Source organism: Budorcas taxicolor, chromosome 21 (assembly GCF_023091745.1).
Source record: "Budorcas taxicolor isolate Tak-1 chromosome 21, Takin1.1, whole genome shotgun sequence".
Taxonomy (NCBI): domain Eukaryota; kingdom Metazoa; phylum Chordata; class Mammalia; order Artiodactyla; family Bovidae; genus Budorcas; species Budorcas taxicolor.
In genome coordinates, this window is record NC_068930.1 from 9,969,485 (window position 1) to 9,985,618 (window position 16,134).

The 16,134-nt window shown below is 46.1% G+C and overlaps 1 protein-coding gene across 4 annotated transcripts in view; it reads left to right on the plus strand.

Annotated features, from left to right (window-relative positions):
• Nucleotides 1-15,482, plus strand: part of TTC23 (tetratricopeptide repeat domain 23) — a 161,670-nt gene extending 146,188 nt beyond the window's left edge. For all 4 annotated transcript variants that reach the window (XM_052659869.1, XM_052659870.1, XM_052659871.1 and 1 more), the window contains 2 exons: nucleotides 14,639-14,721; nucleotides 15,368-15,482. In XM_052659869.1, the coding sequence (XP_052515829.1) occupies nucleotides 14,639-14,721; nucleotides 15,368-15,482 (198 nt within the window). The remainder of the gene's footprint in view (nucleotides 1-14,638; nucleotides 14,722-15,367) is intronic.
• Nucleotides 15,483-16,134: the final 652 nt, after the last annotated feature.

Sequence of the window (16,134 nt, forward strand, 5' to 3'; positions counted from 1 at the left end):
TAAGGTGCGGCTCTAATGTTACTTTCTTCCCAAATGGCTGCCCAGTTGTCCAGCACCATTTTATTAAAGAGTCCATCTGTGCTCCAGTGAGTTACGATAACACTTTCATTATATAATATTACATTTCCACATGTACTTGAGTCTGTTTCCAAATTTCTTTCTATTCTACTTTTTCCTTTGTTGATTTGAATTCCAGTACCTCATTGCCTTAATTATAGAGATTTCATAGCATGGTATAGTATCTGGTAGGGTTAGACTCCCCTCATTGTTTTTTTATAAACCCCTAGAATATCAGATTTTCTGAATATTCTGGCATGTTTATTTTTCCACATGAATTTTGGTATCAACTTGTCTAGCTCCATTAAAATCTGGTGATATTTTCTGGAGAATTGTGTTACGTATAAGTGGGTCTGGGGAGGACTGACATCATTATGATGTTGAGTCGTTTCACCAGAGAGCAAGGGGCGTCTTTATCTGTGTTCCTGTCTCCTGTAGTCTCACTCAGGAACGTTTTAAAGTGTGCCTCATATAGACTCGTGCATTCTCACCAAATTGATTTCTAAGCATTTTATATTCTTTAATGCTATTATAAGTGGAGTTTAATCCACCATTGCGTATTTTGACTGGTTATTTTTGACATAGGTTTCTCTGTGTTAATTTTATGTTCTGCTAGCTTGCTGCTTTTCCTGTTTGAGTTAATTTGAGCACTGATTCTCTCAAGTTTTCCAGGTATACTATTACATCATCTGCAAACAGTTTACTTTCTGTTTTCCAAATTTTCTGCCTCTGATTGATTTACTTTTGTCTAATTGAATTGCCTCATACCTCTAGTACAATAATAAATAATGTTGGAATAATAGGCATTCTCGCCTCATTCCTGGTCTTAGTGGAAATGTCTCTAGTGATTCCTCATTTAATATATGCTGACTTTGGACTAAGATTTATATATTTTATTGTGGTTAGGAAGTATCCAAGAATTTCTATGTTTATGAGTATTTTTTTAATTAGAAATAATTGCTGGATTTTATTTTGATAAAATAATTCAGTTTGTCAGCATCAGTGGAGATAATGAGATGATTCTTCTTAGATCACTTAATATGGATGCATTTTATTATATCAAACCAACCTTGCATTCTTGGAATAAATCCACTTAGTCCTAATGAATTATTCTCAATGTGATATTGATTCTGTTTGCTAATATTTATATTTTGCAACTATTTTGTACCAATACTTGTAAGTGATATTTGTCTAAATATCAATGTTATTTTCCTTAAAATAATTTGGAAGTTTACCTTTATTGTCTATGTACTAAAGGAGTTTATACAACATTAAAACTATCTAGTTTTTGAAAGTTTGCACCACCTGTGAAACTCTTTAGGCATGGTGCTTTTAGTGGGGTGATTTCCTTGATAATTTCCTCTATTTCCTTTACAAACCTTTACAACAGTTGGTCTGTTGAAGCTTTCCTTTACAACAGTTGGTCTGTTGAAGCTTTCCTTTACAACAGTTGGTCTGTTGAAGCTTTCTATTTCTAATGGGGTCACTTTGTTAAACTATGTTTTCCCAGCTAATTATCTATTTCACTTACATTCAGATTTATTTGCATAAAGATTTGCCAAATAGTTTCATGCACTTTTAAATTTTCCACCTTTTTAATAGTTATTTACCCATTTTAATTCTTAGTTGGTTTTTTCACATTTTTTTCTTGACTGAGTTAGTGGTTTGTCTATTTTGTTAATTATTCTTAGAAATGGGATTTGAATTCCATGGATGAATTGCCTTCCTATTCTCTATTTCATTAATTTCTGATTTTATCTTTATTCTTTCTTTCCTTGTGAGTTATTTGTTTTACTCTGTTGGGATTTTTCCCACCTTTTTGAATTGGGACTTTAATTCATTTGACTTTTCATTTTTACTGATAAAAGCATTGTAGGCTATGAATTATCCTCTTATTATTGCTTTAAATGCATTGATAAGTTCTGTCATGTTGTGTTTTCATTACATTAATTAGTTTTTAAAATGGTGAAAACCTATTTAAGTAAAATAATTGCCTAAATCAAAAGAATTAACTTTAGTTCTGAGTGAGCTATCCTTTAAGTCAAGACTTTTTCTCTTTTTATGACTTCTGATTCTGCTGCAAAAGTCACCAGATTTGGTAACATGCATGTTGCCTGTTTTGTAATGAGATAATATATGTTCATTATCAGTCTACAGTAGTTATCAGATATCTTCTATGGACCAATTACTGTGGTAGGCAGAATGGGGAAAGACAATCAATAGCCAAGAAAAATATGCTTCTTGTCTTTGTGAGACTTTCTGGTCTAGCCAGGAAGATATATTATACCAATCAATTTAGAGAATTTAAACATGACACAGATGCCAAAGACGTTATGGTGAGGGAAATGTGAGAAAGGAAGTTGAGGGTGGCAGTTGCTCTGGGTTTCTCCAACCCCCACTTTTAAGCTAATGCTTATTGAGTGACTGTCCCCAGCACTAAGTTAAATGGTTTATATCTGTTAATTTATATAAGCCTTATAGTAACCCTAAGATGTGGATACCTCTGCTCTCTGTTTTCACAGAGAGGGAAACTGAGGCTGAAAGGATGTGTCTAGGCCTGGACTGCAAAGCTGGGAGCCATCAGAGTGGGGATTTAGCACCAGGCAGCCCGTACCATGCCGTCTACTCTACACTATCATCACTTTCCCTTCGTGGGCTTCCAAATAAGATTCTGTTTGAATAGGTGCTTCTTGTGCTTAGAGAAAGTTTGGAAACCAGTGGCAGAGTACAGAGAATGCCAAGATCAAGATAAGTAGGAGCCTTTGGGTTGCCACTGACAATATAACTCAAATTAGCTCAGGTATAAAGAAGCATCTGTTGTCTCATGGTTTCCAAGGAAGCTCTGACAGGTGTATGGTTAGCAGGGCAAAGACCCAGCGGAGCCTCAAGAGAGTCAAGGCCAGACTCAAGTGCCACCAGGGCTCTCTCTGCCCAGGAACCCTGCCTGCCTCTCTGCACCTCCTTCTCCTCCTCTCTCATGGAGGCATCTCCCCTGCCAGCGGGGGATGGCGGCCAGCCCTCCAGAGCTTTACTTCCAGCCCCCACTGCCATTTCTCAGTCAGAGCTTGGAAGTTCTCAGGCAAAGACTGAGAGGCCTGGCTTGGAACCAGTGCCCACCCTTGACCAATCACCTGAGGCCAGGGGTGTGGTGCGGTGTAAGATAATGGTGCCTTTCAGGCCCCTGGGTGGCCCACAGTGGAGGGGGTGCAAAAATCACTATCTTTTGATCAGACAACCTGGAACAGGGTCACTAGAGCCCCTCCCTATGTGGGGGCATGTGCACTGAGTATAGTAGGCTTGCCACAGCCCCTACCCTTAAGAGAGTCGAGGCGAGTGAAGGAATTACAGACTGTAATCCCCTAACTCTGATATTATGTGCTCAGTTCTGTGCTACATGTTCGTACTATGATCAGTGGGAGAGAGGGGATTAGAGAAGGTAGCCAGGTAAAGTGAAAGTGAAGTCACTCACTCAGTCGTGTCCGACTCTTTGCGACCCCATGGACTGTAACCTACCAGGCTCCTTCATCCATGGAATTTTCCAGGCAAGAGTACTGCAGTGGGTTGCCATTTCCTTCTCCAGGGGATCTTCCTGACCCAGGGATTGAACCAGGGTCTCCCGCATTGCAGGCAGACGCTTTACCATCTGAGCCACCAGGGAGGCCCAGATAAGTAGTCCTGAAAAAGAGCATTGCTGAGCAGAGAAAGGAATTCCCACATCAGAGAAGAGGTGGAAGAGGAGACTCAGGGGCAAGATAGTGACACCTGTTTAAGAAGCTGTTTCTGTGTGGCCCCTAAGTTAAAAATGGCTTTTACAGATGATTATAAAATCTGTAATCATTTCACAGGTGATCATAAGTTGATTTGATGGTAGAGAACACAGACTTTAAACCCCAGCTAAGTGAAAATTTGTGCTCTTGCTTCAGTCGTGTCCAGCTCTTTGCGACCCCATGGACTGTAGCCCACTAGGCTCCTCTGTCCACGGGATTCTCCGGGCAAAGATATTGGAATGGGTTGCCGTTTCCTCCTCCAGGTGAAATTTTATCCCCCTGCAAAAAAAAAAAAAAACACCATTATTTTCATTAGTAGAACTAGATTACCAAAACTAATGTACTTATTATTATTACACCTTAAATTTTGCCTACAAAAGTTTGTTCCCTCTCTTACGAGGTAAGTACCTACATAGTAGCTCAATTTATATCCCTTGGCCCACAAAACCTACAATATTTACCACCTGTCCTTTGCAGAAAAAAATTTCTGAACCCGGCTCTAACATCTGGGAGCCACTGAGGGAATTTTAAGCAGGGCACAATCGCTCTATATTTGTTTTTTGGACTTTTTTAAAATCACTGTGAGGACAGTGTTGGAAATGGAATGGGGTGGCCCAAGAATTGAGGCAAGAGGCCTCCGTCTTCTCATCTGTAAAATGGCGATAACAGCAACACGGGGCCCAACTTCCCTCCCACGGTTGTTCTGAGGCGGGGATGAGGTGAGGCCAGCGGGGCTGCTCCAGTCAGGGCCTGGCCCAGCCGGGTGCAGAGCACAGGAAGCCCAAGGGCCCAGGCAGAGCTGTTCCGGCCGAGGTGTCACCCTCCTTGCAGGAGTCTCCTCTCCGCTCCCGCTTCCTTATTTCTCCCCTGAGCAGTGAAGATGAGAAAGAGAACACCTCTGCCGAGTGTTCAGCTCGGTCAACTCCAGGCAGGGGAGAGGACCCAGGAGTGCTAGAAGGCAGCAGAAGTCAGCGGACGAGCAGGAATTTGAATTGAGGCCACGCAAGCCTTCATGTCGCCTTGCTGACTCCAGGAGGGCTGCTTTGGTTCCACTACTGACCACACACTGGGGCCCAGGCTTGCTGCCGCTAGGGCAGCTCATGCATCTCTTCCAAACCTCACAGCAGCCCCCCAGGTCAGACCTTACTAGCTGTGATTTACAAGCAAGGGGCCTGAGGCTCTTAGAAGTTAAGTAAATTGTCTATGGGCAAGTTACCATTAAGCAAAGCCCACATTTTCCTCAATGCCACTGGTTTGCCAAGCGTTGGTCTTAAACCCCCTGCATCAGGGTCATCTTCTGAAGCAGAATCTGGGGCAAAGCACAAGGGGCCCAGGGACCTGCAGTTTAGCTTAAGTTGAGAATCACTGCTCTGTGCTCAGGCTCAGCTGGAAATCAGCTCAGCTTCAGGAAACTCCAGGCTTCATCACTCCCAGAGTCTGCAGTGGAAGTTGGTGACGTGTTTTCCGTTTGACCTCATTAACCATCAGTCCTGAATACACTGACTCTGACATTTTAAAGCTATCTGCCACTTGCCAGAGTCAGAGAGGAAAGGGCAGAAACATGTGTCTGCAGGTTGTGCTGGCTGTGGTACACACAGCCCTCATTTCCATTCTCACCCACCTGAGGACAGGACTGGTCGCTCCGCAAACACCAGGGCACACACAGGCTTTGCTGAGCTGGACTCTTCTCAGATGCCATCTTGAGCACAGAGCTCTGTGGAGCCAGCACAGCTCTCTAAAGCTCCTGGCCCAGTGTTCCTCGTATTTTCAGCACCACAACAGCTGCCTCCCCCGAGTTGTCAGCTCTGGAGCAGGAGGCCACTGACTCCATTTTCAGACGTGCCTGCCTCTGCTGAAGGCCCAGGCGTGGCCCTGTGCACACGGAGAACAGGAAGGCACAGGAAGCAGAGCCGACGGCGGGAGTGTTTCTGAGACAAAGCCGTGTTGTCCACCTTTCCTTCAGAGACATCTGCAGGGGAGCACTGGAGAACTCTGGTGGCTCCAGATGGAAATTTCCACCACAAAACTCAGGTTTTTCTACATGGAGACCTAGATTTTCACCCAGGGGAAAGGCTGCAAACGGGATTCACAGAGACTGTTTCCTAGGCCAGGAGCATCTCCGGACTAACCCCGGGCCCGGTACTGTGTGCAGATTGGGTCCCATGGCAACCTGGTCTCCCTGCTAGGTACTGTCACCATCAGGGTTCCACCCACCACCTGATGACTTTATAGATGTGGACATTAAACATTTTCCATGAAATAACGATTTTATGTGACCTCTCTCCAAGAAATTCAAAGCCCACCGTGATGAGTCATCTGAAGAAGGGAAAGGAAATGTTTCTTATTCATAGCTTGTATGTGAGAAAGCCCATCCTGGACAGGTCTTATGTGGTCACAGGTCAAGTCTCTATTAGAACAGACCGTCAGGTCTCTGCTGTTTCTCCATCCTGCCAAACACACAGAGCCTTCCGCATGGTTCACGTCCTGTCATTCCACCAGCGGCCCACCTAGTTTCACTTTCCCTTCAGCTTTTGTGGTGGTTACCTCATTGCCCTGGATACTGGACCATCCAGAGCCTAGTTTGGAGTCCCCGTAGAGCCCCGTATTAGCCCATTCTGCTTTCATGAGTAGAGTCTGATTCGTCCTTGATACCTTAATCCTGATTTTTCTAATCATCTTTGACTAACCCACTGTTGGGCTGCAGCAGTCCAGTTCAGATCCCTTCTGAAAGAAAAGAGGGTCATACTGACATTGATTTCATATACAGAATCCTGTTCTTGTTTTGAGAAGTGTGCTTAAAATCACTTGAAGCACTCATTAGTTACTGGAAATGTTTGTAGATTGGTTGATAGAGTATAAGAATGGGAGGTGGTGGTTAACGTGGTCAAGGGCTTAACCTTTTGTGGGGAAACTGTGGAGCCTCCTTTGCCTGATACAGGCTGGGTGGGAATCAGAATCCAGGTCTCCTGGTCACAGGCTGCCCTACATCGTCAGCTGCCAGGCAGAGTTCCTCTGCTCGGGGTCAGCCCCGTAACTGTAGCAGCCTAGACACAGCCTCCATCTTCCCTGTCCCTTTGAAAACATGTATAAGCTCTGAACACAGACTGCCCAGGACAAGGCTACATTTGCTGTGCAAAGTTGCTCTAATATGGGAATGCTTACCGTGGCTTGTGGTGGATGCGTGATGTCTCAGACCTTCCTAAATTGGCATCACGGTCTGGAGGGTACAGGACTGGATCTGGATGGACCATCCTGGCCTGAGAGCTGCCGGGGCTTGTCAAAACCTCACCGGATGCAGAACTGTGGGTTTACGGGGGGACAGCCAGGAATGGAGAGAAAGGCAAAAATCTACCACATAAATCCAGTGTGACCTTAAACAAGTGGAAAGAGGGAGTGCCAGAAATGTTACCGTACTCCGGAAGGGCGGGGCGGGACGGCTGAGCTCCACGTCACAGGGGAGCCCGGCCACGAGAAAGCAGTTTGGAAAACTTCGTTTTAAAAGGCAGCTGGATTTCTTGCTCTCTGTGGCTCAGAAATAGGCGGCCCCAGCTTTTCTACCAGCAGCTGGCCGTCCCCTTGTAAGGAAAGCCAGGGCCTGTCTGTGGGCGCGCAGCAAGCCCGCTGACGCCGTTGTTCTCTGCAGGTTTGTGTTGCAGTCGTCCTGGAGAAGGATGGTGGTAGCTGGCTCCGAGACACTGGCCAGGGGCTGGAGCAGAGTCATGGGGGAGTCGAGGGATGTCAATAAGCATGTAGAACCCACGGCCCTGGGCACCTCGGAGGTGAGGAGTGAGGGAGGCAGCAGGGAGAACAGGACGCCGAGGGGGCGCCCCGACGCTCAGGGAGGGCTGCTCCTCGGCCGCTGTCCAGGGCAGCCGGGGAGTGCAGGCCTGGCCTCCCTTCTGTTCTTCCTCCTCTCCTGTCCCCTTGTCCCAGGGGCCCTGGCCCCGCTCCATCTGTGTTCTCTCATGGGAGGCTTCCTACCCATCTGGGCAGTAACCCACAAGTCTCTAACTCATTGGCCTTCCAAGGAAGGGAGTGTGTCTGAGAGTGTGTGTGTGTCTGAGTGTGGGTGTGTGTGAGAGAGAGGGGAGCAGGGTATGCTGCCTCAGACTCTTGCCGCTCCTTCTGCCTGGAACCCCACCACCACCTCCCTGCCCCCTACCTGACCCTCTTCATATGGCTGACTCCCCATCCTGCACCTCAGAAAGGCCTGCACTGACCCAAGCCTCCTCTACCACTACTGGCCTCTCCCCCACCTTACTCTTTCATAGCCTGCATCCTTTATTCTCTACCATATCTCTTACGAGCAGCCATGCCGTGTTTGTTTACACGTTTTTAAATTCCTGGCTCCCGCACAACACTGGAAACCCCCTCCGCTGCTCCAGCCCCGAGATGGACGCAGGGTTGGCATCTGGCGAGCGCTGAGCGTACACCCGCGAGAATGTGTAGCTGCAGCGGAAGACGCAGGTCCAGAGGGTGAGGCTGGTGTCTGAGGGGCTGGGGAGGCCTGCCCCACCCACACGTGACCCTGTTTTTATAGGGAAATGCTGTCTGAGGAGCTGTGTCTCGGCTTGTCCTTTCATTTCCCCACGTTCATCATTTAAGGAATCATTTCTGCTTGCCTTGGGAGGCTTAGTAAATGAAAGCATAACTGTGTTTTTCTAAACATTTAAGGCATTTCATACTTCCACATATTTTAACTTCTGATGTCTTCTTTTCTTCTTAATACTAACCTTGAGAACTGACATAAAAAGAGAACCACAGTTCATGTGTTCCTGGGTAATCTCTCCTCCACATACTCTAGCATCAGATAATACGTGTAAAGAAGAGCAGTGATTTCAGATTCTGAGCCTTAGTCTTTTAAAATATTTTACCTTTCTCAGGCTTTGTTTTTCATTTCAAGTAAAGACAAAATACATGTGCTCGCTTGAAAGTTTGGCACAGACCCTTCCCAGGCAAGAAAAGCGTCTTTCTCCATTTTCCGTCATTGAGTCTCGTACCTTGCAACTGAGATGGCTCCTTAACTGCAGCCCTAGCTGCACCGCCTCTCTTATTAAAAAGGATATGTCCCAGCAGCACTTCTGTTGTCAGAAATTTCCCAATAGAAATGATGATGTGGTTTCAGGACTTAAGACTGGAGGTTGAGGGAGAAAAGGAGACATCAGGCCACTTCTGCAGAGGAACTGCCATGAAAATAAGTGGCCCTTAGTTCTAGCTGCAGATTGTCAGAGATCCCCGCAAATCAGAAAATACGCTCCTTTGTGGGTTCAGGTCTTTAACTGTTGTAGTTTTCTAAAGCCAGAGTAGACTGAGTCAGCTAACCTCTGTGCCGCAGCTACCGCTGAGCCACCCGTGTGTCCATACAGGGAAGGGTGCTGGCTGGGGGGCTCGGAGGTGGGCCAGAGCAGACAAGTCAGTGCCTCCAATCCCAGATTCCTTGGCCTCTGGGCTCCTTAGAAACCTAACTTTCAAAACTCAAAGTCGTGTCAAATATAATTTTTAAGGTTCTCATCAAATGCTTAAGATTGTGTCTAACTCCCCTGGCATTATGGATGCCCCTAAAAGAAAGTGGCACCTAGGGGACACAGTTCTGCTATTGAGCCCCCAGATTATGATGGAGGATGTTTGTGACACTGCATCCACATGGAGCTTCCTCACCAGACGTCTCAGCAGCTGATGTGTCACTGGAGCCCTGTGGTCTAAACACGTCTTACAGACCCATATAAGAACTTCATAAGTGGATCTTTTATTCAACCTATTTAGTCATTCATTAATTTAGCAAATACTGCATCTACTTAGGCACCGAGGACTGTGCAAGGCCCTGGGACACAAAGGTGAACAAGACAGACACGGCCCCTTTGGTGACAGCTCATAGACTAGTGTGAAGCTCAAGTCCTTTTCTGCCTTCCTGAAGCAGGAAAGGTCTTTCGTATTTAGGGAACAATGAAAACACAAGTGACTTCTCCCAGTCCCTGCAGATAAAATCAAGAGAACACAAACGATATATGGCTTCCTAAAACTCAAAAAAAATTGAGGTTTTTTTTCGTCCATTTAAAAATGACAAACACCCTTTGGAGGCTGATTTCAGATCAGAGTGTACTGGACTCCTTGGGAGAACTGGGAGAGTACAGAATACCTTTACAAAAAAAATTGGGGTTTTTTTTCGTCCATTTAAAAATGACAAACACCCTTTGGAGGCTGATTTCAGATCAGAGTGTACTGGACTCCTTGGGAGAACTGGGAGAGTACAGAATACCTTTACTGGTGGAGAATGTTCTGTTGAGGCCTGAGGAGTTCTTTACTTGGTTCAGTGAGATATTAACAATGTCGACTTAATCTCTGTCAATATTTTTAACAAAAGAATTGAAAAACTTACCTCACACAAAAATGTTTCAGCAAATTTAGCTAGGCACCACGGAACACTGAAAAATTCAATTTATGTTTCTAGATAAAAATATATAGCTAATTACATATATATAAATATATATGTACATATGTATACGGCTATGTAAGATGTTTTCTAGTTAAAGTCAGTAATGGATTATTTCACTACTTAAGAAACGTTAGCTGTTAGAGACCATTTCAGCTACTGGATGAACCAGTCTTCCCTGTCTGTCCTGGCATGTCCTCCCTGGGCACTGTCATCACAAAAGAGACTGGGGCCGAGGGTCTGTGTCCCTGCTAGTTGACATCCTTTTACACCTCTTCCCTCTTCAGCTAGAGTTTTGGGCAAATTTCATTAGTGAGTACGTGAAAGTGAAAGTCGCTCAGTCGTGTCCGACTCTTTGTGACCCCATGGCCTATACAGTCCATGGAATTCTCCAGGCCAGAATACTGGGGTGGATAGCCTTTCCCTTCTTTAGGGGACCTTTCCAACCCAGGGATTGAACCGAGGTTTCCCACATTGCAGGTGGATTCTTTACCAGCTGAGCCACAAGGGAAGCCCATTAGCGAGTATAAACAGACTAAAAATGAAACCTATTAACACCAAAAAGAAGAGAGTCTTGACTCCTGTGACTTAGGGGGTAGGACGGGATGGGCTCACCTCTCTCTGGTCTTGCTTACTGGAAAGGGTCACTTTACCCAACCATGGCCCTCTCTCCTAACGCCACTCTCTCTACACAACACCCCAGAGAAAATGAGCCGCAGGCTCTGGGACAGAGCTAGTAGAACCAGTGAGAATCGCCTCCGTACTGTCAGCTGCCATGTTCTTCCAGGAATCGTGAATATTCAGCTAATAGTATCTTCCTCCCTAGAGAACGGGAGGCCAAGGAGAAGAAAGCTCAATAACCAAAGGAGAATGGGAATTCCTCCTGAGTTTTGGATTTTGGAGGCCCCCTCTTAAAGCAGACCGACCTGAGACCTCAGGTTTTCTCAAATAATCGTTATAAAGTATGTCAATAAAATTCTAATGTTTCAGTGAATGAGTTAACATTCATGTTAACATCAGCCCGTCTCAAAATGAGCTGCATCTGAGGCCCTCATACATATATAAACAGGGAAGTTTGCAAGGGGCTTAAAATTTGACCTGATCTTTTACACTGAGTGAAGGTATCCTGGCCAGGTAGGAGGAAATGAAGTCCTTCTGGTAAGACGCGCTCACCCTGGAGCCCCGCCCGGACGAGGGAGAACGCTCTTGCTTCTCATCCGCCATCCCTGTGAGCCTCCTCTGCGGCCCCGGCCCCGGTGGCCAGTACCCAGGCTTCCAGTAGCCGTCAGTCAAACGGGGAGGAGAGCTGGAAGAAATTACAGCGTGTCCCCATCTCCTTCCCCTCAAAGCAACACAGAACTTTCTCAGGGTTCCTAAGTTTGCAAGGTCACAGCCATCTCCGTGTGAATTAAAGCAGGGTTAGCTCAGTTCCAGGGAATGAGCCGCACGTTGCCTAGACTGGGTCAGGGCCTCCGTGCAGACTGAGAAAATGTGAGGCTTGCTGCTCGGGAGAGCTGGGATCCTTGCCTTTATGGAATTTGGATTATATACGAAATAGAATAACAGGGAAATGTGTACTCCATTTTGGTGTTATATAATTCAGCTAAGAAATAGGGAATATTTTCTGTTATTTAAAAAGCCCTGCCATGTTTTCATCTAATAATATTCCTTTCCTCCAAAAGACAACCGCATTCTCAGATTCCAGAACCACACTTTCAATTGCTCAGATTGAACCAAACTTTCAGATGGGCTTGCTGTTTTCCACAGCTCATAAAAACAAAGCCTTTTGGTTGCCTGCATTTTAATTTTCAAAGCCCTAAAAATTTCTGATTGACCCATAAGAATGAATACAGTCTTTAGTATGGAGTCTCCAAATCCTCACACTTTTTTTTTTGGCTCAAACTATTACCATGTAAAAAGAAATTCAGTCTTTTAAAAATATATTATGAAATATTTCAGATATAAGAAAAAGTATGAATAATATGACAAGCACTTCTGCATTTACTGTTCAGTGTAAGAAATAAAACATGACCTATACAGTTGAAGCCCATGCCCCACTCCATTTCCAAATAACTACTATCCTGAAATAGATATCATTTCATCTTTATTATTTTACTATAGTTTTGTTTTACATTCAAATATACACACACATATTACACGCATTCATCTGCAATTTGCTTTTTCCTCTCTAGAATCATGAGATTCATCTGTGTGGATAGATACATATGTCAAAAATGTATATGATGTCATCTATAAACAATATACATATATCACAGTTTACTTATCCACTACTAAATATTCCCAAATCATTCTACAAAATATTCCCAAATTGGTTGTACCAAATTTAGTACCCACTGTCAATATATAAAAGAATTCTTGTTGCCTCGTATTTTTACAAAGCTTGGTGTTATCATCAGACTATAATTTTTTGCAATCTGTTAGAAGTTTTCATTTGCATTACTGGTTACTAGTGAGCTTAGCTGTGTTTATTAGGCAGTCTGTTTTCAACTTCTTTGAATAATCTGTTTATATCTTTTGATCATTTTGCTATTAATAGCTTTTGTTTCTCATTACCTTATAAGAGTTCATTATGTATCCTGAATGTTAATCCTTGTTCAGTTTTGTGCAAATATTTTCCCTCAGTCTGTACCTTGCCTAGGGTACATTTTGGAGCACAGATGTTTTGAATTTTAATGTAGTTAAATTTCATCAGTCTTTTACTTTTGATGTGTCTGGATCTTGTCTAAGAAATACCTCCCTACCTCAAGATCATAAAAAGATATCCTTCAATATTTTCATCTGTAAGTTTCAGGTTTTCATTTTACAGTTAGTTCCCGAAACTATCTGGAGTTAATTTTTCAGTTTGATATGGGGTAGGAATCCATTTCCTTCAATTTGGAAAACCCACTGGTTTCATAGTTCCATTTACTGACTAGTTCAGCTCTTCCTTACGGACTCTTCAGGGCCACTTCTGTCATCTATCAGGTGTTAGATTCTACCATGTTTTGTTGATTTATCTGGATGAAAACCACTGTCTCTTAATTACTAAAGTTTTTTAAAAGGTCTTGACATTCAGCAAAGCAAGTCCCTCCATGTCATTCTTCAATATTATTTTGACCATTTGGGCACAACTCTCATCTCTGTTGAGCAGGACAGTAGGGAGAAATCAGGACAAAGCCACTCCTGCATAATATACAGCTGAATATTTAACTCCTAAACAAATCGGCTTCTAAGAAATTGCTGTGTATAATGAATATAGAAAGCTCATATAAAGCATTTGTTTACAAAAAAGCAAAAACATTTTAAAAGCTTTTCTGAGCTGTAGCAAGGGTCATTTAAAATTAGAAACCCTTCCTCTGGTCCATAGCAATGTTCTTGCCTATATTTTCTAAAAATTACAACTTTTAAACATAGTTTTGCATACAGATAGTCACAGTAGGGCCTCCCTGGTAGCTCAGCTGGTAAAGAATCCACCTGCAATGCAGGAGACCCCGGTTCGATTCCTGGGTCAGGAAGATCCCCTGGAGAAGGGATAGGCTACCCACTCCAGGATTATTGGGCTTCCCTCGTGGCTCAGACAGTAAAGAATCTGTCTGCAATGCAGGAGACCTGGGTTCTATCCCTGGGTTGGGACGATCCCTTGGAGGAGGGCATGGCAACCCACTCCAGTATTCTTGCCTGGAAAATCCCCATGGACAGAGAAGCCTGGCAGGTTACATACAATCCATGGGGTCGCAGAGAGTCGGACATGACTGAGGGACTAAGCACAGCACAGAACAGTCACAGTGAGTTCTATAAAACAGTACTGAAACTGTGCACATGTTGCCTAGATCCCTCGGAGAATCCCACCCCCCTAGTTTTGTTGTTGGGAGTATAGCTGCTTTACAGTGTTGTGTTAGATTCTGCTATACAACAAAGTGAATCAGTTACACGGACTATCTACATTGAAGGTCAGACTGTTCCTGGGAGAAACCTTGCTGTTTCTGCTGCTAAGTCGCTTCAGTCGTGTCCGACTCTGTGTGACCCCAGAGATGGCAGCCCACCAGGCTCCCCTGTCCCTGGGATTCTCCAGGCAAGAATACTGGAGTGGGTTGCCATTTCCTCCTGCAATGCATGAAAGTGAAAAGTGAAAGTGAAGTTGTGTCCGACTCTCCACGACCCCATGGACTGCAGCCTACCAGGCTCCTCCGTCCATAGGATTTTCCAGGCAAGACCACTGGAGTGGGGTGCCATTGCCTGAAACCTTGAGAATGCACTAATTCCTTCATAGCAGGGGTCTGTGAATGAGGTATTCTTTCTCTCATTCAAGGGAGACTTGATTTTCCTGAAAAATGCTCTCAGTGACATTCTCATAACCTCACGATTACTACTTGGTGTTCTGCAGTGTCTTCAGATCCAGACCCTCTTATATGGACCCCAGGACAAGAGGACTCTGGCCACCCAGCAAACCATGGACATCCTGTCCAAGTGAGTTAACCTCCCCCGACAGTTTACTTTGCCGTCAGAATCTCAGAGGAAGCTGGTTCTGTAAGGTTCAGTGGAACTTTCCATGGAAAGGACAGTCTACTGACTGTCTTCCCATTACTCATAAACTATGCAAGCCCAACTGTAAAATATCTTCTTGCCAGATATCAGGAAGAAATAAGCTCTCGGAGAACGTCAGAAGCACAGGCTGGGGTTCATCCTCTTGCAGACCGGCTGCCTGCTGGTCATGTCACCTGCTGGAGGCCGAGGGCACACGGTCCTACGCGGCCTGCGGGCGCTCTGACTTCACCCGGGCGCCGGCCTTCTGGCCTGGACGGCGCAGAGCCTGGTCGCGGGCGGGACGGGCCGGCAGGGCGCGCCGCTCAGGCCCCGCCCTCAGGGCCGGGCCCCTGAAGTCGCTGAGGGTCCACTGTGTCCGCTTGGCGAGCATGCCCGCGGGAATCAGAAACGGGAGGAGAAACGCTGGGGTTTCCGCTCCTGCGGAGCCCCCTCTCCTTTGCCGGCCCTCCTGGCGCTCCCTCGTGAAGTCCAACTCAGCACGTGCCAGGCTGGTCTTCGCCGCCGCCGAGGCCGGCGCCAGGCGCGAGGAAGCCGGGGCCGCCACACTGACCCCTCTGCTTCTCCGCAGGGCCCCCGAGGTGCCCGCGAGGCCGCGGCCGTCCCCCGGAGCCAAGGCGGCCTTCTGCGCCGGCGGGAGGCCGCACAGCGTGCCCGGGCGCCCCAGGCCCAGCGCCGCCGACTGAGCCACCCCGCCGCCCCCCGGGGTGCGCCCACCCGCGTGCGCCCCCCAGGTGCCCCGCACATCTCTCCTTCCGGAACGGGGCCTTCGACAGCCGCTGCTCCGGTTTCTAGGCCGACTGTGTGCTCCGAATGCAAAGCCACCCCACACCTCCCGTGGGCCCCATGTGGACAGTGGTTGCCCCTCCTGGTGACCTGCCCTTCTATAAAGCATTTTTCTTTCTGCTACCTTAGTGGTTTCTTCTGGCCGACAAGAGTTACCATCAGCACTGCTGTGGCTGCAGGCTTCGCTCCCTCACCATCTGATTGTGTATGTGGTGTACGGCCCCTTGTGCAGGGTCTGGAGTCAGATTTGGAGCAGGAAGATTGTGGGCAAAAAGCTCTTTCTTATAGGAAGGTAATAGGGATTGAGAATAAATGCTAATAAAAAGAAACCTGGGAGTGTTGCGATCAGTATGCATTTGTGAAATGAAGCTGCCCCAGAGCTCCTGGGAGCCTAGGAAGGGGCCCCGAGGAAACGTCTCCTCCCTGGTGCAGCCCACCACTCACTGAACTTGGCGGACCACCAAGGGGTGCTAAGAACCGAGGACACGATAAACGGGACACTATCCCCATCTCTCAGAGCGTGCCACCCGACAGGGGCACGGGTCACTGACA